This window comes from Grammomys surdaster, unplaced genomic scaffold (assembly GCF_004785775.1).
Source record: "Grammomys surdaster isolate TR1022 unplaced genomic scaffold, NIH_TR_1.0 126071, whole genome shotgun sequence".
Taxonomy (NCBI): domain Eukaryota; kingdom Metazoa; phylum Chordata; class Mammalia; order Rodentia; family Muridae; genus Grammomys; species Grammomys surdaster.
This window is the reverse complement of record NW_021620880.1, coordinates 1,071,100-1,093,121: the sequence shown is the minus strand read 5'-3', so window position 1 is coordinate 1,093,121 and position 22,022 is coordinate 1,071,100. Positions and strand designations below refer to the sequence as shown.

At 37.3% G+C, this 22,022-nt stretch overlaps 1 protein-coding gene across 2 annotated transcripts in view; it reads right to left on the bottom strand.

The window, feature by feature from the left end:
* Nucleotides 1–22,022, bottom strand: part of St7l (suppression of tumorigenicity 7 like) — a 65,033-nt gene that overhangs the window by 21,999 nt on the left and 21,012 nt on the right. For both annotated transcript variants that reach the window (XM_028755616.1, XM_028755617.1), the window contains exons 7-11: nucleotides 17,801–17,955; nucleotides 15,642–15,739; nucleotides 14,860–14,974; nucleotides 12,701–12,773; nucleotides 11,110–11,212 (exon numbers count right to left, since the gene is read on the bottom strand). In XM_028755616.1, coding sequence (XP_028611449.1) covers nucleotides 11,110–11,212; nucleotides 12,701–12,773; nucleotides 14,860–14,974; nucleotides 15,642–15,739; nucleotides 17,801–17,955 — 544 coding nt within the window. The remainder of the gene's footprint in view (nucleotides 1–11,109; nucleotides 11,213–12,700; nucleotides 12,774–14,859; nucleotides 14,975–15,641; nucleotides 15,740–17,800; nucleotides 17,956–22,022) is intronic.

The window sequence follows — 22,022 nt, the reverse complement described above, 5'->3', positions numbered from 1 at the left end:
TCTAGCATTGTTTGTTGAGGGACTTCTTTCCGGCATTAGATTGCACTGGGGCTTTTGCCAAAAACCACCTGACAGAACACTTGTGGGTATGTTCTTGTACTTTCCAGTCTGTAGTTTTGTTTTTACAAAGTAGTTATTTCAAGCATAAGTATAAAAGTAATAATTTTTTTAAAAAATGCCAGTAGTTTGCTTATAAAAACTTGTAGTGACTGGAGAGATGGCTCAGCAGTTAAGAACACTGGCTGCTCTTTCAAAAGATCTAGGTTCAGGTCCTAGCACCTAAATGGCAGCTCAAAAAACAGTCTATAATTTCAGTTCCAGGGGATCTGATGCCCTCTTCTGGCCTCTGCAATGCCAGGTATGTATCTGGTGCACGTACACTAATATAGGCAAATATTCAATCATAAGAAGTAAAAATAAATAAATCTTTAGAAAAGACTCTTCAGCAAATTATTATAGCAAGTTAAACCAGTCCCTAAAGTTGAATTCTACTATTCTAGCTAGTATATAAAGTATGATAAGAGCAGTATCATCTATAGTAGATCACTGAACTAGAGAGTTAACATTTACAAACCCAGTGATCTATGCTAGCTGCAGAGCACAAATCTGGGCTGTCTTTTAGGTTTGTGTACAAATGTTAATACCTAACCAACTGAAACCCCAGATATATAACACAGACGTACACACCATTTTCTGATCTCCCATAGAAGTGAATTTCAAGAGACAAAGTGATCTATGATGATTGTTTACCTCAGGTGACTGGCAAGGCTAATTAGTACAAAAGAACTTTCTACAGGTGGAAATTTTCTAGGTTTGTATACAGATGTATCTCACCTAATGAAGAAGCTCAGGAAGACTCTTCAACATTTATATCTCACTCAGAAAACCTATTTGGGGGGTTATATTTCATGGGTTTATATTTCATGTGATTATGATATTCACAATGAGTTGAGGCATATTAATTAATTAAATGCCTTCCTATAATAATAATAATTCATGTTCACTTTTTCTTTTTAAAGATAGGGGGGTATCTTACCCTGTAACCTAGGCTGGCCTCAAAGTCATGAATTTCCACCCTTGCTTCTTCTGAGTGCTGAGATAACAGCTGTAAAAGGCCACATACTGTTGCCTTGCTAAGGAGTAGCGTCCATAATAAGAACAGACAAATAAAATACTTTATATAATGATAACTTTATATAATAATAGCCCTTGGGAGGGTGAGGAAGAACTACTTTTAGTTCAAGGCTAGCCTGGGCTATATGATAAATTCTAGAACACCTTGGGTTTCAGTATAAACCCTGTCTCCAAAATACAACACAAACAACAAAAGGAAAACCTAGAATGAGGGTTGAGAATTTCTTCAGAACAGCTGAAAACCAAACCAACACAAACCAACCCAAAATACCCAAACAACAAGAAAAAAAATATACTAAGCACACTTGAATGGACACTTCTTTAAATATAATACAGTATAAGCGCATTAAGCCAGGTGTAGTGGTGCACACCTTTAATCCCAGCACTTGGGTGGTAGAGGCAGGTGAATCTCTGTGAGTTCGAGGCTACCCTGGTCTACATACATAGTGAGTTCTAGGAGGGCCACAGCTACATAGTGAGACCCTTTCTCAAACTATATAGTAAGCACATTAAAAGATGTTCAAATTACTAGGATGAAATGACACACACCTTTATTCCTAGCACACAAGAGGCAGGGGCAGGCAGATCTCTGTGAGTTCAAGGCCAGATTGGTCTACAGAACAAGTTCCAGGACAGCCAGGGCTATACAGAGAAACCCAGTGTCAAAAACAAACAAACAAACAAACAAACAAACAAACAGAAGATGGTCAAAATCTGGTCATTTTGGAAATGGAAATTAAAATCATAGGGTACTATTTCAATTGGAGTAACTGTAATATAAAGGAAAAATATTATCAAGCATGGGCATGTATGTAAAGAATGAAAATCTTCAGACATTGCTGATAAGACAGGATGGTCATTTCAAAAATTAACACAAAATTATGATAAAATTCAGCACAGAATTGCCATACAAGCTATCAGTTCCACTAAAGAGAAGTGAAAGGTACTCGAACCTTTGTATATGTTCACAGCAATACTATTTATACTAAATAAAGAGTAAAACCAACTCTAATGCCCACTAAAGAGCAGATAAACAGAATGTCACATATTTGTATAGCACAACGGTATTCATCGCTCAAGTACCGATACAGTATGCTGGAGAAAAGAAGCCAAGCACAGAAGCCACATATTGTCCAAGCCTACTAATCTAAAATGTCAGCCCTGAACAGGTAAACAGAGCATAAAACAGTGTTGAGAGGAACTTGTAAGAGGATTGGGAAGTGTCTACTAAGAGTACAAGATTTCTTTCTGGACTGATGAATATGCTCTAGAATTAGATAGTGGTAATGATTTTACAGACATGTGACTAGGTCAGAAACTACTGAATTCTATACATTAAAAGAGTAAATTATATGAATTATCTCAATAAAAACAATGAAACTATTTTATGGTTGGGTAATAAAGAATATGAGTAATGGATGGAGAGATTCAGCAGTTAAGAACACTGACTTCACTTCTACAGGACCAGGGTTCGATTCCCACCATCCACATGGCAGCTCACAATCGTCTATCAGAACAGTTCCAGGAGCTCCAACACCCTCTTCTGGAGTCTATAGGCATTAGGCACACGCATGATACACAGACAGGCAGACCTACAATCACTGTACCCATACACGTAAAAATAAATAAAATAAAATAAAGAATATGAGAGTAAAATTAATAAAACAGAATGCTGTGGGATAGATTATATGAAATAATTTCTACTGAAAATAAAAGATTTGACTATTCCTATAGCTACTAGACATAGAATCTTTTTCAGTGACTTGGAAAAGAATTTTTGTTGAACTGAAGTCATAGCCAGGTAATGAAGAACAAGTCAAAAACAATGAAAATATGCTAATTATTTTACTTTGGTACTAAATCATAGTTATCACATAATGAAATCCATCCAATACGAAAAAAATCTATATAAACAATCAATATTAATGAAATATCTCAAAACAAATCCATAGCCTGAACAGATTTATATCATCTTCCTGTTGCACATCTAACAGCTTGCAGTTTTAACAAACTACACAGCTCTAGACCTATAGACATTCTGTTACGTGGAGAGTTGCCAGAAAATATTCCCTGCTTAAACACTTTTATCCCTTGTCATTTTACTGCTAAGACTTATGTCACTATTTGACAAAGTTGCATAACAAATTTGTAAGACAAAAGAAAATTTAAATGTATGTGTTTACTGAAATGACATTCTTCAATCGGTTAAATAAGTTATTACACCCACAGTTGAAGTTTGAGGGGAAAATCCCCTAAAGCCCTTTCTGTTTGCTTGCTTCCAGCTGAGAGTCAGGAATAGCGCCCACAGCAAGAGAAAGAGCCGTGCATGCCTCAACATTCGTAAAACCTATACAAAACAGCTACAAATTCCACAGCTCTTCCAGTTCATATGACATCAATATTATTTAAGTGGGATATTATTTGAGTTGTTAGGGCTTAGAGTTTCTCCAGGAAATCTTAACAATTATCTTGATGATACTCAGCTTAAAGCATCTGACTACAAACAACAGTTCACAGCACCATTATCCTTAGCTGTATATTCTGATAGAGCTGAATTGGCAACTGCTCTGATATTTGGTCGAGGGGAAACTAATTAATTTCTATCTAAAAATAAAAAGTTAAAGTATTATATATGTATATATGTAGTTTTATAAAAATATTTTATATATGATAAAAATTCATTGTTTTAAGCTATAACCATAGACAAAGCAACAGGAAAGGAGATAATCCCAAGAACTAACAAATAGCATTACATCAAATCAAGATGCATTTGCACAGCAAAGGAAACAATTCCTAGAGTGAAGACACAACCTACACAACAGGAAAAATGTATGCTAACCACATATCGGACAAGCAATTAATACCCAGGATGAAGAACTGCAAAAATTAAACACCAAAAACTCTACAAATAACCCTATCAAGGCTACCCAAAATACAATTGTGAATTATATTATATAACATATCAATAGTTTCTATTTACACATAAATAAAATAGTATTTAATAAAATAAATGGACTAATGAACTATATAAACAGTTTTCAAGGAAGAAATACAAATGAACAATAAATATTTGCAGAATGTTCAACACCCTTACTCAACAGGGAAAAACAAATTAAATCTGCTTTGAGATTCCACCTCACCCAAGTCAGAATGGCTACCATTAAAAAGACTATGACAAAATACACTGGTGAGACTGTAACAGAAGAGGAACTTTCCTTATTCTCTGATGGTGGGATTATATCAGCGACTATGGGAGCCAGTATAGGGGTTCCTTAAAAACTGAATATAGAATTCTTGGATATACACCCAAATGACTCTAATCACAACAGAGATATTTGCACATCCGTGTTAAAGCTGCACTTTTCCAACAGTCGGGAAAGACAAGCAGCCTAGATATTCATCAGCATATAGATAAAGAAAAGGCAGCATATATACACAATGGAAATTATACAGAAATAAAGGAAAAAGAAATTGTGGCACGTGCAGAAAATAGTGCAACTTGTTATCTTAAATAAAATAAGCCAGACAAAAAGGCAAACCATGGCATTTGCACTCATCTGTGGAACTAAGTTAAAACTACATATAAGACTGGGAAGCCATCTCAGGTGCTGTGTAATCATGAGGACCTATGTTAAGAACCCCAGAATCCATGTAAACAAAATGTTCAGGGTGGTTGTGGGGTGCTTGCTATCGCAGCACTGGGAGGTAGTGGAGACAGGCAGACCCATGGGGCTTGCCAACCCCACCTTGCTGGCAGGTTAGCCCACTTGGAAAGCTTTTAGCCAGCTTTTCAGCCTGTCTCAAAAATAAGCTGGAGGCTCCTGCGGAACCACACTGGAGACTGTCCTTGAACTCCACATGGACACACAGGGGCACTTGTACTTGCACTTTCCCAACACGCAATATGTATGTGTGTGTGTTTTTAATTATTAAATTATAAAAGGGACCATAAGAGGGGAGAAAGAAATCTTAAGGGAGGTGGAAAATAGGGAAGGTAATAGAATATACAACGGGAAAGTAAAAAGAACAAACTAGAGAGGGAGAAAACCTGCTTGATGGGGGGAGACTGTGGGGGAGAACACTGAGGGAAGGATGGTGTGATGAGAGCAGAGAATAACTACACATGTGCATGAAGATGCCACATCAACTCATTACTTTATGTTCACACCTAAAACTAACTTTTAGAAAATCACCTGTGTAAGTGTACAACTCCAAGTTTTAGTAACTTTATACATAAATCTGCACCTTTAGTCACAGAATGTCTCTTCCTGCTAATATAAGCCAGTTCTCACCCCATCCTCAGCCTACAGGCCCAATGATCTGCATGTGTCTACAGTGTCAGCTTATTCATTTATTTTAGTATTTCACAGAGGTCAGATCTTTGGCCCCAGGCTTTTTCACTGTTCACTGCTGCTGACAGGTCACTCATCAGCATTCTGTTACAGCTTCACCAAGACTCCCTCACCCCTTTAATTTCTGCAAGTTGTTGTCTATTGTAAATAACTGTACACAAAAACTTTGGACAGGTTTTCATTGTTCTCAACTAGATACTTAGAAATAGAATTGATGGGTCCCACAGTAATCCTACATTTAACTGCAAAACTGTTTCCCAAAAGAAGTGCCATTTTACACCCCTAGAAGCAATGCATGTAGATCTTCACACTTTCAGGTACTAGTGAGGAACCACCCTAGTGGGTTGGATGTGTGTGGAATGACAAGCAGCTTCACTGTTTATCAGCTACTCATAAAGCTTTGGTAACATAACTTCCAATCTTTTGCCCATATTTTAATGAAACAATTTGTTAGTTTTAGGACTATATTATCTTCTACTGATCTACATTTCTGCATTTAAGTCAATAAATCTTAATTATTAAAGCTTTAAAAATGTACCAAATCTGGTTAGCATAAATTCTCCAATCTTGTTCTTATTTCTCAGAGATGATGTTTGTTTGTTTATTTGTTTTTGAGTTGGGTTTTTTTTTTTGGCTATTCTAGATCTTTTGCATTTCTGTATCAGTTTTAGGATGACTCTAAGTTTCTGTTAAAAACAAACAAATAAACAAAAACCCTTTTGTCAGATCTTGAAAAGAATTATATCAGGGCTGGAGAGGGCTCCACCGGTGAAAGCACTGACTGCTCTACCAGAGGTCCTCAGTTCAATTCCTAGCAACCACATGGTGGCTCACAACCGCCTATAATGAGATCTGATGCCTCTTCTGGCATGCAGGCATATATATGGGCAGAACACTGTATATAATAAATAAAATAAATGCTTTAAAAAAAGAATTACATCAAATGTATAGATTGAAATAGGTCAAATTGTGATTGTGGAAATATTTAGTCTTCCAGTCAATTCACACCATATGAGTCTGAATTAAATATTCCTAGGTTTCTCTCAGGAAAAAAAAGTGCATCCTATGAACACTACATATTTTAAAAAGCATATTCAATCCTGATGTTATTATGCATTGAATGATTTAAATGTATAATTATGGCAGTGCCTACATTACTAATACTTATGTGGCCCTTAACAGTTTTAAAAACAAATATACATTACTAATTGCTACTACTGTGAATATATTTTGCATGCAATGGTTTTAGAAACAGTAAAGTCCCAACCATTAGGAGCAGATAGCCTGCTTTCTGTCATTTTGAGGGAAAATTAAAAATTAAGTATTTTAGACATTTTAATGGTGTTTTTAAATACTCTGATCAGTAACTGCTGCTTATCTTTGTATACAAAGGTAAGATTACAATGTACCAGACAAGAGAGCTGACTCCAAGGTCATGAGAGTGGGAGAGCTGGCCCTGCCCCTCACCAGCTGCAGCACTCAGGAGAGTGGGCCCTGCCCCTCGCCTGGGCAGCACAGTAGAGCTGACCCTGCAGGCATGGGTATAGATGAGCCGGCCTGAGGGTATGAGAGCAGGAAAGCTGGTTCTGCCCCTTGCCAGCTATGATACTGGGTGAGCTGGCTGGGGACAGTGCTAGAGAGCTCGCCCTAGGGGTGGGGCACAAGAAAGCTGGTGGGGCTGACCAGCTCAGCTACCACCCAGGACCAGATCCAGGACTATAGATAGGTTGGCTTACTCCTATCTAAGAACTTCTGGAGTGTGTGAGGTGGCCGGTCCTACAGATCCAAAGCTGTAGGATCTCCAGGACACAGGGCAGTAACAAGATATCCTAAAGGAGTCCTGGTGAGGATCCAGTATTGGTAATGTAATAGAAGCCAGAGGCCTTGAACCAAACCAATGACTCACTGCAGTGAATATTTGAAGTAAAGAAGTGAAGACAAAAAGGTCTACTGCATGACACACTGACACACTATAGTTTCCACAATGACATTTTTTCTCTTTTGGTCTCTTTTGCTTTGCAAAGGCAGAGCAAAGCTAGGAAGTGACGGGAGATGAGAAAATTGGAGTGCATGATGTGAGAAGAATCAATAAAGTTGTTTTAAAAAAAAATTACAGTGTACCATGGAGAATAACAGTATTAACAAGTCACTTATGTAATGCTTTTTATGTGTTAAGACTCTCTTTCAAGCACCTTTGTCTATAAACTATTAAACTTCAACAACTCTATGAAGTAGGGGATAGGAATCTTGCCAGGTATTGTGGTGCATGCTGTTATCCCAGCAGTTGGGAAAAAGGCAGGAGGATAAGGAGTTGAGGCTAGCCTTGGTTACATAGTGAATTCATGACAACATGGACTGCATCAGACCTGGTTTCAACACACATACACAAATGCACACATCCATGCCTGCATGCACAGACAGTTGCATATAAGCATGAGAAAATTTGAGTTACAACCAAGTGACTTAAAACTTGAGTAGTTTGGCTGTGGAATTCATTCTCTTAACTCCTCTGAAGCAAGAGGGTGGGAGGTTTTTAAAATTATTTATAGACTTGAAATTCCAGTAATGAGAAACTCTGATTAACCATTCCAGGAAAATTAGGATGAAAATAGTAAAACTAAATGCACAAGGATTAGCAAACCAAGAAGAATTACCAGACCACAGTCCAAAGACAGACAGGCAGACAAGTAAGCCACAGCTGAATTTTCTTCTATGTGGAGGATCCTCTAACTGGGTGAAATGGGTAACAGGCCATTCAACATTTTGTTGACCAGGGGAAGGCGTAATTGTGCATGTCAGTAGTGCAAATTCATCTAAAACGGGGGTGGGGGGTGGGGGGCCCGAATGGCTGAATCCCAGGAATAAGGATGAACCAGGAGTAGTTTTAAGTCATCTGGGTGGTCCAGAAAACAATCATCTCTTAGACTTTAAGGTAATTAATCTTGGCTTGATAGTACTTCTCGTAGTTATCTAAGAGAGAAGCAGATCTTTTCAGGAAGAATATGTTATTACCCAAAGTTTCAACCTAATTTTACATCTTTTCAAATAAAGTATCTGGCATATAGACAAAAAGAATTAATCATAAATCATAAAAGGAAAACTTGATGTAACAGAAAAGACACAGTAAGTTAGACATGGTGGCACAGATCATAATCACAGCACTTGAGAGGTATAGGCAGGAAGGTTAGGAGTTCAAAATCATCCTCAGCTACATGAGTTTGAGGCCAGCTTATGTTATAATAAGCCTTTGTTACCAAAAATATTTTATTTTTAATTATAAATTAATTTATAATTTTAGTTATTAAACTAAAGGAAGGAAATTCATAGTTCATAGCTTCTTAAAAAGGAAACATCAAAATCAGATGGCCTTATCAGAAAGGTTTACTAATCATTTGAGGCAGAAATGATTATCATTTTACATAAATTATTCCACAGAATAAAAAAAGAGAGAGTCTATGCAGAATGCCCAATGCTATCAGTGTCCCATTTAGGGACTTACATCACACCTCCTCCTCTCAAGGCTCAGGCATCATCACAAAAGAGGAGGTGAGAAGACAGTAAGAGCCAGAGGTGATGGATGACTACAGCAAAGCAGTGTATTCCAGACACAACAGGGCAGTTACACATATGAAGCCAGCAACTGTACCATGCAGATGAAATCCCAGCATGGAGTGGGGAGAGGGTTATGAAGTGTCAGCTCTAGTTGAGGAGCTATTGGCAACTGATGGCTGCTGGGAGAGCGGAGACAGTGAGTTTTCTTTAAAGATGGACCCCCAAGAGGCTACCCATGTTCTAGTAGATGGTTCTACACAAAGGCACATACTGGCAGCACTAAGTGGACTCTGGTTTAAAAAAAACAACAAACAAACCAAGAAATTGGGAGGGAACAGAGGTGTGAAGAACTGGAACAGAGGGAAGACAGACTGATCTTAATTCATTTACAACACTAGCAAGTGTCTACAAAAAGGAGGAAGAATGGTTGATGTTGAGGGAGTCGATACTCGGGGCAGTCAAGTGGGCATCCAGGGCCTGGTATGTCCTGCATTTTACCTCAGAGGTGGCAGTTTCCCAGTATCTATCTACTATTCAGCCCTGGAAGTTAGACATTCTCATATTCTCAACCTCTCCCAGGCCCTCTCTCCTCCCTCCCTCCCTCCCTCCCTTTCTTTCCTTTCTATTTCTTTCTTTTCCTTCCTTCCTTCCTTCCTTCCTTCCTTCCTTCCTTCCTTCCTTCCTTTCTTCCTTCTGTCCTTCCTTCAGATGGGTCTCAATATGTAGCTCTCAAATTCTTAATTCTCCTGCCTCAGCCTCTGCAGTGCTAGAATTTCAGGCATGTTCTACCATGTCTAATTCATTAACTTACTTCACATCTTCACTTATTCTAAAATGTAAACAACTTCTTGAAGAGTTTTAGAGGTTAATGTCTTTTTGTTACATTATTTATTGTCTCTCCGCATATATAATTGCATGGCACAAATTATGTATGTTGAGGTCAGAGGACATCTTGCAGGAGTTAGTTTATTAGCCTTAGCAGGAGGTGATTTTACTTGCTGGCCACCTTTGTAGGCTCTTAGGTTAATATCTTTACTGTCTACCAGCCTGCAACTTCCATGAACACATACTGAACCCTGGCTATAATTTCATACAGTAGTAAAGGAGTCTATTCTTAAATAGCCTGTTATTCTTAAAATGAAAAGTTGTTATAAAATCCAAATTTTAATCTTGGGTTTGAGTGTTTCAGTATTTGGATAATGATAATATTATGTAGATTAGTTAATCATTTGTATAAATGTAAGTTGTACAATATAAAGACAAATGGAGCAGGCTGATTAATCTGAGTCTTAATAATTGATATCAACTCCATTTATCTGCTGCAATCTATTATTGGTTGATCTTGCGGATTACAGTTTTTGTCTACTCAGTCCTAGTTCAAAACTCAGTCACGTATTCAGAACATCCTTTTACAATACAGGAAAATTGATTCTGTGATCTGAAATATAAATGTCTTTCTATAGCAATCTACTCATTTGTCTCTTCTCTATAACTATAATAAAGACCAATTAAGCGGAGCTGGAACACAGCCCAATGATAAGTTCCTGGTCAGCACATACAAAGTACTGCATTCATCACCAACATGGAGGAGGAGGGAATTAAATAAACACAATTCAGATTTTATTCTGCCAGCAATTACAAAGCCCACGGGGAACTAATTGCTTCTAACCAGGTTGCTTTAAATTTTCTTATTTTAAAACAGGGACTGAAGTATTCCAGGCTGGCTTCAAACTCACTGTATAGTAAGTAGAGGGAGAATGAATTTGAACATCTGATCCTTTGCCTCCACCTTCCACATGCTAGGGTTACAGGCATGAACCACCATGCCTCGCTTCTAAGGCACTACAGACTGAAGTCAGGACTGTGTACGCAACACTAGCATGCTACCAACAGAACTGCATCCCTGGGTCTCTTTCTGAATGCCTTATTAATATCCCTTTTAGGATGAATGCTGAATAGAGCAGGCTAAAACAATTCTGACCTGATATAGGGCAAACCATACATTTTGGTCTACTGTTATACATTTGTTAAATTTAAATAAAAGTAGTATTTTTGTTATAAAAATTCTTACTTTTGGAACATGAGGATTAAATTCCACAGCTCTATGAATTGCTTCCACAGCATTAATTTCTGCTGTGCTTAACCCTTTTCTGAAAGCTGTTTCTGGAGAGAATCTGAAAAGAAAACCACAGAATGGAGAAATGAATGAACCACATATACAGTCTACTGGGAACTATATACATGGATTCAGATTACAATTTATCCCCCCAAATCCAAGATATTTCTGGCAATGGCAAAAGAAAAGACCAGATAACCAATAAATGTGAAAGTAAACCCTCTGCTTCAACTCATACACAGAACAAAAGAAGAAATGAAAAATGCAGCCTCAAGTATAGAGAGGCTCTGAAGAGACTCCATTGAACCCACTTTGGGAAGGATGACTATAATAAGAAATGTCACTGAGGGATCGAAAAATCTCTGCAAGCACAGTACAGATTTTATTAAATTCTAGGTGATAAGAAATAAACTGTGAATACTTTATTCTAACTTATTTTAAAATATAAATCTAAGGTGAAAGAAATTATCATTTGGTTTCTGGTGCTCTCATTGCTTGCTTGCTTACTTATTTGTTTGTTTGTTTGTTTATTAATAGTATCTCATCACTGGACCTGGCCAGATTCTGAATATTTCAACTGCCAAATAAACAGAACTGGCTAAGGACAGCCCGAATTGTAAGGAAGACCGAGTAACTGCAATGGTGATATGAGGGCACAATGAAACCAGTTTGCCTACCATGCACCTTCTGTTACCAGCATCACTGCTGCCGTATTAACTGTGTGCTTTTTTTTTTTTTTGAGATATTTATATCCTAGGATGTCTTTCAGCTTGCTAATATAGCCAAGGCTAGCCTTAAACTCCTGCTCCTCCTCCCAACTGCTGGCATTATACATACAAGCTCCACGCTCAGTTCTCTGTGCGCTCCTTCCTCATTGAAATTGCTATAGTCATTTAGTACATACATTCCTCACACAACCACTCTATAATAATACTCTTTTTTTATAAGCTTATTTTTATGTGCATTGGTGTTTTATCTACATATGTGTTTGTCTGTTGAATCCTCAAGAACTGCAATTACAAACAGTTGTCAGCTGCGCCATGTAGGTGCTGGGAATTGAATTCAGGTCCTGTGGAAGAGCAGTCAGTGCTCTTAACCTCTGAGTCATCTCTTTAGCCTCCCAATATTACTCTTTTTTTTTTTTTTTTTTTTGGTTTTTCGAGACAGGGTTTCTCTGTGTAGCCCTGGCTGTCCTGGAACTCACTCTGTAGACCAGGCTGGCCTCGAACTCAGAAATCCACCTGCCTCTGCCTCCCAAGTGCTGGGATTAAAGGCGTGCGCCACCACCGCCCGGCCCAATATTACTCTTAAAGTAACAATTTGCCTAGCTACATCTAGTGTGTAGTAGAGTTTGAATTTGAGTCCCAGCTTACTTAACTCTAAAAAGCTCTGTCATCAATCTACATGCAATGAAAAGCCTCAAAGTCACAGAAGATCCTTATTTGGAAGGAAACAGAAAGGAGGAAGAGGAAAAAAAAAAAACTTATTAAATGTTCAGCAGTCTTTCCAAATTATTTTGAAATATCGTGGCTTCATAAATACTTACTTATCTGAGACGGTTCTTGTTTTCAATAGCGCTGCTGTGTAGCAGATGGCTGCTGACTTTGGAAGGCTTATATCTGTAACAATTATTATTGTCAGTTGTAAGTCATAATACAAACTCATCAGTTGTAAGACAGTAGTACAGGTACCTGGACACATTGGTGGAAGGCCTGAATCTGATTTTAGACTCTAATATTTACTAGTGGCATATCCCTGGGCGCTAGTAACAACTTTATTGATCTCTTCTAGAAATGGAAAATGGTACAGAAACATTAATCTATGCTGATAAAAGCCCTCTGTATAATTGCAACAGGTATTCAATAAACATCTATAATATTCTGTTTACAATAAGACAAATCAGAGGAAATCCACAATATAATTAAAAGTATGTAAAACCTAATATTAGAAAAAATAAAATATTTAACTGCTACTATATCTGGATTGATTTTAACTTTTTCCCTAAGTTTTTGTCTTTTCTACATTTGTTATGTGACCACATTTTATAGAATATAAAATCAATCTGAGATAATGAGCAAAATAAATCCTTTTTCAGAAAAATGACTAAAATAGTGGTCCTGAAGAAGAATGAAGCACTCTCATGATGGTCTCAGCTCAGACTTATAGTGAACAGAAATCCCAACAACTTCAGGTCTGTACAGTGATGTACAGTCAGACACATAAACACTAGAACCACAGAAGCACCAAACAAGGTAGGCTCTATTCAGTTTATTGGGTTTTACTTTATTCAGAAGGTCCCCTTCTGACTTTTTATATTCAGTCCCTAAGCCTGCATAATACAAATATCACAACAGGCCATACATCCTGTAAGTTATATATGGAAGGAATTTCTCACAAATTTACCTATCAGCCTAACTATTGTGAAGATCTGCCTAAGAATTCCAGATGTTTAAATGAAATAAACTTCACCTATATCATATATATATATAAAATATATACTATATATATATCAAATATATACCAAATATATCACACTTCAATCTTCCCACGTCATGGAGGTCCTAAACTAATGGCAGCCAGGACCAGTGAGTGACATTCCATGTTCTACTGTCATGAGAGATGTGAGCAGAAACATTCTAAGAGCTAGAAAGTTTGCAGTGTGGACTCTCATCAACTGCAGAGTAAAAAAGAGGGACTAAAACCAGAATAAATCATGACCGAAAAACTCAGAGGAGCTGAACCAGGTTTATTAAAGTAATAATTTAATAAACTTATGAAGACCTAAACCTTAAGAAATGTATACATATTAGAAATATCCTAGCTGGGCACAGCGGAATATATCTTTAATCCCAGGACTTGGGAGGAGGGAAAGGCAGAGGCAGGTAGATCTAAGAGAAAGGAAAACTAAACTGATGTCTTACTTTGAATTAATGAGGAGAAAGTCTATTTTCAGCACTGTCCCAAATACATTTGTAGCCAACTGTTATTGCTATAATAACACAAACAGCTAATATACATGGAATTTTTCTGACAAAATAACTAGCAAACAAAGAAATGGAACGGCTAAATTAAGGTTCAGGTTTGTCACTCATTTACTGAGAAATATTATCCAATATTTAACCTTCTTAAACTCCAGTTTCCTAATTTAGTATCTAAGAAGAGTAAAAATACTTGTCCTAGCACAGCACATGGTTATTATATGGATGCAACAAAATTATATAAATCACTTTTTTAACTAAAAATAATTGTAAAATCGTTATTCTGAATTATTCTTAATCATTATGCAACTTATTTTGTATTTCTTATATGCCAAAATCCATGAGGCACCCTACTATGTGCACAATGCCTACACTTTGTATAGTTACCTCTCCTCATATGCTATCTGCTATGTACTGTCCAATTCTCTGTGTGTTCCACTAAGTCATAAATGCCATGAAGGCTAAATCCATGTTTTCATGTTCACCGTTACTCTAAGTGCCTCACATATATTACATACTCAGTTAATAAAGAATGCATCCTCACAGTGGAAAAGCTCCTTCTTGTAAGCTTTTGATGCTGGAAAGACAGATGAAGGGGATACTTGATAGCAGCTATACCTGCTCCTTGAAAACTGACTGCTAAGACTGGAAAGAGACAATAAAGAAACCTAGAATAATTGAAGAGACTATACCCACGTTATCTACAAATACACATCAAAAAACTCACCATCATATTTTGCCAGGACTGCCTGAACATCTGCATAGGCTTGCAATTCTAGAAGTGATTCTAAAAGATTTTCATGGATGTTCAACATGGTAAGAGGAGGAAATTCTTTCATCAACTATATATTAAAAGGAAGAGGAAAAAGAGACTAAAATGAAAATAAATCATGACAAAAAAAACCTCAGCAGTTAGTTTAAAGTATGTTATTTTTCTTTTTACAAACTTACAAAGATCTAAACCTTAAGAAATATATATATATATTAAAGTTATCTGCTAGGCAGTGATGCCATTAATCCCAGCACACAGGAGGCACAAGCAGGCAGACCACTGTAAGTTGGAGGCCAGCCTGGTCTACAAAATGAGTCCCAAGACAACCAGGGCTACAAGATGAGAACATTCTCCAAGAAAATAAATACATGCATGCATACATACATACATACATACATACATATATACATATATTCTATCCTGTTAGAAAGATGGGCAATTGAAAAGCAGTGATTCTGTGTCTGGAGAGATGGCTCAGTGGTTAAGAGCAGTGGCTGGTCTTCCAGAGGACCTGGGTGAGTTCAATTCCTAGCACCCACATGGGAGCTCATAACTATATGTAACTTCATTTCCAGGGGATCCGACATCCTCACATAGACACATGCAGGCAAAACATCAGTGCACATAAAATAAAAATAAGTAAGTTATTGTAAATAAAATAAAAAAGTGATTCTGCACTAAAATAACTGATAATTTTTTGTGAACGAAATAATGGTTCAATTATCAAATTTACTTACATCTCTCATTATTTTCACTGCTTCTCGTATTCTTCCCAATTTTCTCGCACACATTGCCAATCTTCTTTTAATATATACAAGTACATTGGTATCTCGCCCTATTAAAAACAACAAGAAGATTACATAACTCTCACTTTTGTATTATGGCCTAACATTTCATCTTGGAAAACTTATTAAAAATTAAATGATATCAGAATGCATTATTATTAATGAATGCTACATTTAAGTAATAATAAATATTTTTATGTCTGTTTCCAATATTAAAACCTTAAAATATATTTAATTACTTTTCCCTCTAGTAGTAAGCAACTTGAGTATAGTATATAATTTCTTTGGTTGACAAGTTTAATACTGACAGAAAACAAGTAGATATTAATAGGAAGCTATATTTATCTATCTCGAGTTTCTACATAAACAACCTATAATTTTAGTATTACTATTTTGGCTCAAAGACTCTAAATGTCCCAAACAAAATTTGCATGAATAATATAAATTTTATTAAGTTAGTAATTAATTAAAAAACTTTTTCTACAAAAGGTTATAAGAAAAATCTTTAACATGGGCCAGTGAGATGGCTCAGAAGGCAGAAGACACTTGCTGCCAAGCTTGGTGACCTGGGTGTGATCCCTGGAATCCATATGGTAGAAGGAAAAAACTGACGACACACAAGTTCTTTTCTGACTTCTGTGCACGCATGTGTGCATATGAATACACATTCAAATGTACACACACATTCAAATATGAATACATAAATAAGTTTTAAAATTAAAAAAATTCTACAACATAACCACATTTGATATTATGCAAGGACAAATAGCAAGAAGTTTTTATAGATATAGTTTCATTAGTTCCAGGCTGCAAAATTAACTATTCCCATAGTTTTGTAAAATAACATGCCTTAATGAAATATATTGTAAACACAAGTATTTAACTGAGAGAAAACATTAGCCAAATTTTAATTTCCATAAACAAAAGATGTAGAACTTAGCTGCTAAGAGATAATGCCTTGTGTAAACATATTTCAATTTATTGTCTAGTATCTGCCAAAATCATGAAACTAAAACCCCTTGGCTACAAGTCTCAGTCAGAAACAGCAACACTGCTGATTCTAACAGCTTTGGTAAGTGTCGCAACCCTAACCAGAAGAGCATCTCTAAAAGAAAACAGTCCCTGTGCTTCATCTGATCTCAAGCACGCTAGAGAAAAATTAATCAAAGGAAAAAAACCAATGTCACATAAAAAACTGCAGCATGGGCTAGGAAACAGAGGGTGTGAAAGGAGCAGTCACCAGAAGGATCCAAATTCAGGGAGGAGGAGGGAGAGGAGGAAGAGGAGGAAGAGGAGGAAGAGGAGGAAGAGGAGGAAGAGGAGGAAGAGGAAGAAGAGGAAGAAGAGGAAGAAGAGGAAGGAAGGAAGGAAGGAAGGAAGGAGAGCTGAGTAGAGGAGGGAAGGAACCACACTTTGGCACCACATACAGATCCATAGATAAAGAGCAAACAAAATGATGTTTGGACTGGGGGTTCACCTCAGGGTCAGATACTGTCAACCATGTGGGAGGAAATCCCTGGATCTGATTCCCAGAAATGCAAAAAAGTACCCCTCCTATTCCTCTGAGTAAGGGTCTGGGTAAAGATAATACTTACTATCTAGAGAGAATCTTAGTACTGCCTGGCATCATTAGAGGTCTCTTAAATTTTAAAAAGTGTTGTCTGTTAAGTGACCAGCCAGCTCTTGTAGGAAGAAAATGTTCAGTCTCAAAACAGTGCATCTTTTTTTCTAGGTAACTAAACAGATCTGTTTCATTCCACAAACACTGTCCGGATAATACATACTTCTTTATGTACTGTTGGTCTGTTAGTATTAACAGATCAGAAATAGAATCTATCAGTTGTCTCATAGAAACTAGCAAATTTTTACATATTAATTTATTATTTACATTATCATTATTGTTGTTGTTGTTGTTGTTGATTTATGCTTTAAACACAAAAGACACAAGTTCAGAACAAGACAAAACCTGAGCCTGGTGGCACATGCCTAGAATTCCAGCTTAGAAGGGAAATCAGTTCTGGACCATCTTCATCTATATGGCAAATTTGAAGTTAACACCTTGAGAAACAAAAAGGGGGAAAAGGAGGAACAGGAAGTTTAAATATGCTTACTCAGTTGAGCTTCATGCTGAGGACTCTGGTGTTGGCACTGCTGTGACCGTCTATAAATTATCTCTCCCGCTCTAAGTGCCTGTTTAAATAACCTTTCAGCATCTACAATGGTTGTTGCTTCTTCTTCTGCCAGTAGAACGTAGGCAGTGGCACAGCTATAAAGCAAGCAAGCAAGCGAGGCAAGGTTAAGCATAGACTGGACATTATAGAGTTAAGTACAACATTAAGTAGCAGCTATGGGAGTGCAGACTGGGAAGACTCCTTGGGCTAACTAGGGACCTTTTGTATGTGATCAGAAACAGTCCTATGCTAAGCCTTGTGTCCTCTCATGGGTTTATCCACACAAGTCTGTATCCCAGGCCTTCCTCTCGTACACCAAAGCTCAACCACACACCCATTTTGACCCCAAGCTTCCTCTTCTTCACCCTGCTAAAACACAGAGATTTCTGTTTGTATCTTTAAAGTCAACAGCTGGCCAATAAAATAAACTAATTCTTGGCTTTGTGTAAGATGGAAAACAAAGAGTTTCCCTTCCATTCAGATAAATAACCAGAACATTTAGTTTGAAGATGATGTATTAGTTCTGCTTGTCCAAGCCTACACAGTCCAGCATTTAAGTCAGTAGCCACAAGTAGATACCCAACACTTGTGGTTAATCTAAACTGATACAGCACACTAGTGCATATCAAATTTTAAAGACTGAGAAAATGTAAAATGCCTCATTGATAGGCTCTTAAAATATTGATCATATGTGAAAACATTTTATTATTTTGAGTATTAATAAAACACTCAAACTAATTTTTTTAACTTTTTAAATATGGCTACCGGAAATCTAAAAAGCTACTTATATGGTTCACATGTTCCAGTTAATCAGAGATTATTGACAAAAAATGCAAGGGCAGGCACGAAATTCAGTGATTGGAGTAGCTATCATTCACATCTATAATCCCAATACTCAGAACCCTGAGGCAGGAGGACCTTGAGTTTTTTGACAGCTTTGAGTATACAGTAGCACCATGTACTCTGTGCTCTATGACAAGACTCTGTTTATTACTGAATAATAAATAATGATAATAATAATAAAAAAGATAGCCACCCCCTCAATTAGGGTCAAGAAGGCCTTTCAGACATGAAATGCAAACCGCACCACTGAGACATTTTTTAGATAGCATTTTAAATTGATATCAATACACACACACACACACACACACACACACACACACACACATATATATATATATATATATATATATATATATAAATCAACACACTTCTCCAATGCATTACATTAGATTTTTATAAAACATTAGATACACTACTGATTTAAACACTAAGTATCCTACTTGCCATCCCCAAAACAATTTCAAATTTTTGTTGTTGTTCACAGCAGAATTATGCTATGCAGCCCAGACTAGCCTTGAACTCTCATTTCCCTGACGCAGCTTTCCAAGTGCTGGTGATTACAGATGTACATCACAACATCTACCATCAAATATTTGTATTTATTGTTTTGTTTCAAACACTTTTAAATAACTAGGATAGAAATATTTTTGTAGGGCTAGGGATATAGCACAGTGGTAGAGCACTTGCCTAGCATGCTTGAGGCCCTGGGTTCGATCCCAGCACTGCAAAACAAAACACCACTTTTGTAAAGACCTTGATAGATAAAATTGATGAAATAGAATCTTAAAAATCAAATAATTGTATTACTTTGCTTTGTGGTGCTGGGAATAAAACTCAGGAACTCACGTGGTAGGCAATGTCTATCATTAAGATACATCCCCAACTCCTAACATAACTAAATTACAAGCCAGGTCTGGTGGTACAGGCCTATAATCCCAACTTCTCATAAAGGTGAGACAGGAGAGTGACACGTTCAAGAACTGCCTGGGCAAATCAGTAAGACTCTGTCTCAAAAAGTGGAAAAACAACAGGGCTGAAAAAGTAGCTCAAGGCTAGAGCACTTGTCTAGCATGTGCAAGGACCTGGGTTCTACCCCCAGTACCACCAAAACCACGACAAATCACATTATATGCTCCTCGGCAACTCTGCCTTACATTCTTGCATCTAGGTATGTTATTACATAAAAATAAGTCCTATGCATACCTAATGATTTTCTTTTGTCTTAAACTGGGGTTAAATTCACATACCAGTGTAAAATTTTATTAATTTTTATTTCATGTACTTATTTTGTATTTGTTTGTTTGTGTGTGCCTATGTGTATACCATAGCACACATGTGGAGGTCAGACGACAACTTGTAGGATTTGGGTTCCACCACATGGGTCCTGGGAATCAAAGTTAGACCATTGTACCTTTACCAGATGAGCCATCTTGTAGACCGACCAGTGTAATACACTTTCAATCAGAGAATTCAGAAACGTTTAATATATTCTCAAGGTTGTGCAACTGTAGTTGGTACATAAAGCATGTTTGTCATCACCAAAAGTGCCATAACCATTCAGCACTCCCACTGTCTCTCATGGCTCCCCACCAACAGTCACAAATCGCCTCTCTAACAGAGAGTCCTTTGGTGCAAAGAGGCTTTCTTTGTAATGAGACATGGTTTACCATATTGTTGGTGTCTTTGTTGTCTTGTCTGTTAAACCACCAGAAAACCTGGGGGCATAAGACTGACCCACCTTTTCTCTCCTGTCCTCCCTGCCCCACTCTCTCCCCTTCTCTTCTCTCTTCCACCCCCTCCTGTCCTGCCCCACTTTCTTTTACAGGGAAAGAGCTCTACTACTGACACACATCCCTAACCCACTCCATGTTCTCTTACAGTAGTTTGTGGTCTAGCTAATTTTTAATTAATTGATATGCATATGTGAGGTAGAGGGGTACAATTTCCAGCCTATAGATGGGATTATCCAATTGCTTCAGTATCTTTGGCTAAAAACATAATTTCCTCCATTGAACTGCCTTGGCACCTCTATCAAAAATCAACTGAAAACCCACAGACATGAGCTTATGTGCAGATTCCCAGTTGGAATCCATCAGTCTAGTTGTCTAATCTTACGGTTTAGTCATCTAGTTTTGAAGTAAATTTTAAAATTGGAAAACGTGTCTTTTAATGCTGTTCTACGATTGGTTTTGTCTACTTAGAGTCCCTTACAACAGCACACAAATGATAAGACTAGCTTGTCCATGTCTGCAAAAATAGTAACTACAGTTTTAATTACTTTTATATGTAAGAGTGTTTTGCTTGCATGTATGTCTATGTACTACATGTGTGCAATCCTTATGGAAACCAGTAGAGGCTATTGGATCCCCAGAAAGTGGCATCAGATAATTGTGAGCTGTCACATGGGTGCTGGGAACCAAACCAGGGTCCTCTGGAAAAGCAGCCATTGCTTTTAACTACTGAATAAAGTCTAGTCCCAGGAATTGTAATTTTAACAGGGGTTACATTAAATCTATAGACTGATGTGGGGGAGCACTGACATTTTAGTCAACAATATTTAATTTGCGTAATACATGAACAGAAAGAAGATACCTTCCCACTTGTTTAGGCCTTTTTGTTTGTTTGTTTTTTTCGAGACAGGGTTTCTCTGTGTAGCCCTGGCTGTGTCCTGGAACTCACTCTGTAGACCAGGCTGGCCTCGAACTCAGAAATCCACCTGCCTCTGCCTCCCAAGTGCTGGGATTAAAGGCGTGTGCCACCACTGCCCGGCTAGGTCTTTTTATTTTAACCATTTGAACAATGTTTTATGGGTTTTCAAAGTTTTTAAAAATTACTTTGAGTGTGAGCACACATATGCCATCACGTGAGTTTGGAAGTGAGAAGGTGACTGCTGGAAGTCAGCTCCCTCCTTCCTAGGTACTGGTGTTGAGCTCAGGTCACTAGGCCTTCATCTCTCCAGCTGCTTTTCTAGTTATCAGTGTGCAAGTATCTCACTTTTTGGCTAAACTTACTCCTATGCCTTGTCATATGCTTCCTGGCATGTAAATGAGGCTGTGTTTATCACAACTATTTAGAAACAAAGCTAACTTTTTACTCATACATTTTAAACCTAAATTATAAGCACAGATAGGTTTGTGTAACTTCCTTCCAGTTTTCCAGACATATCATCACATCACCTATGAAGAGACACTTTACTTCTTCCTTTCAAACGCAGATACATTTTTGTCCTTTTTTGCTCAACTGCCCATGTTAGGATTTCTAATAACATGTTACACAGAAGTATTGGGATCATGAGACTCTCAACTCCGTTTCCTTTAAT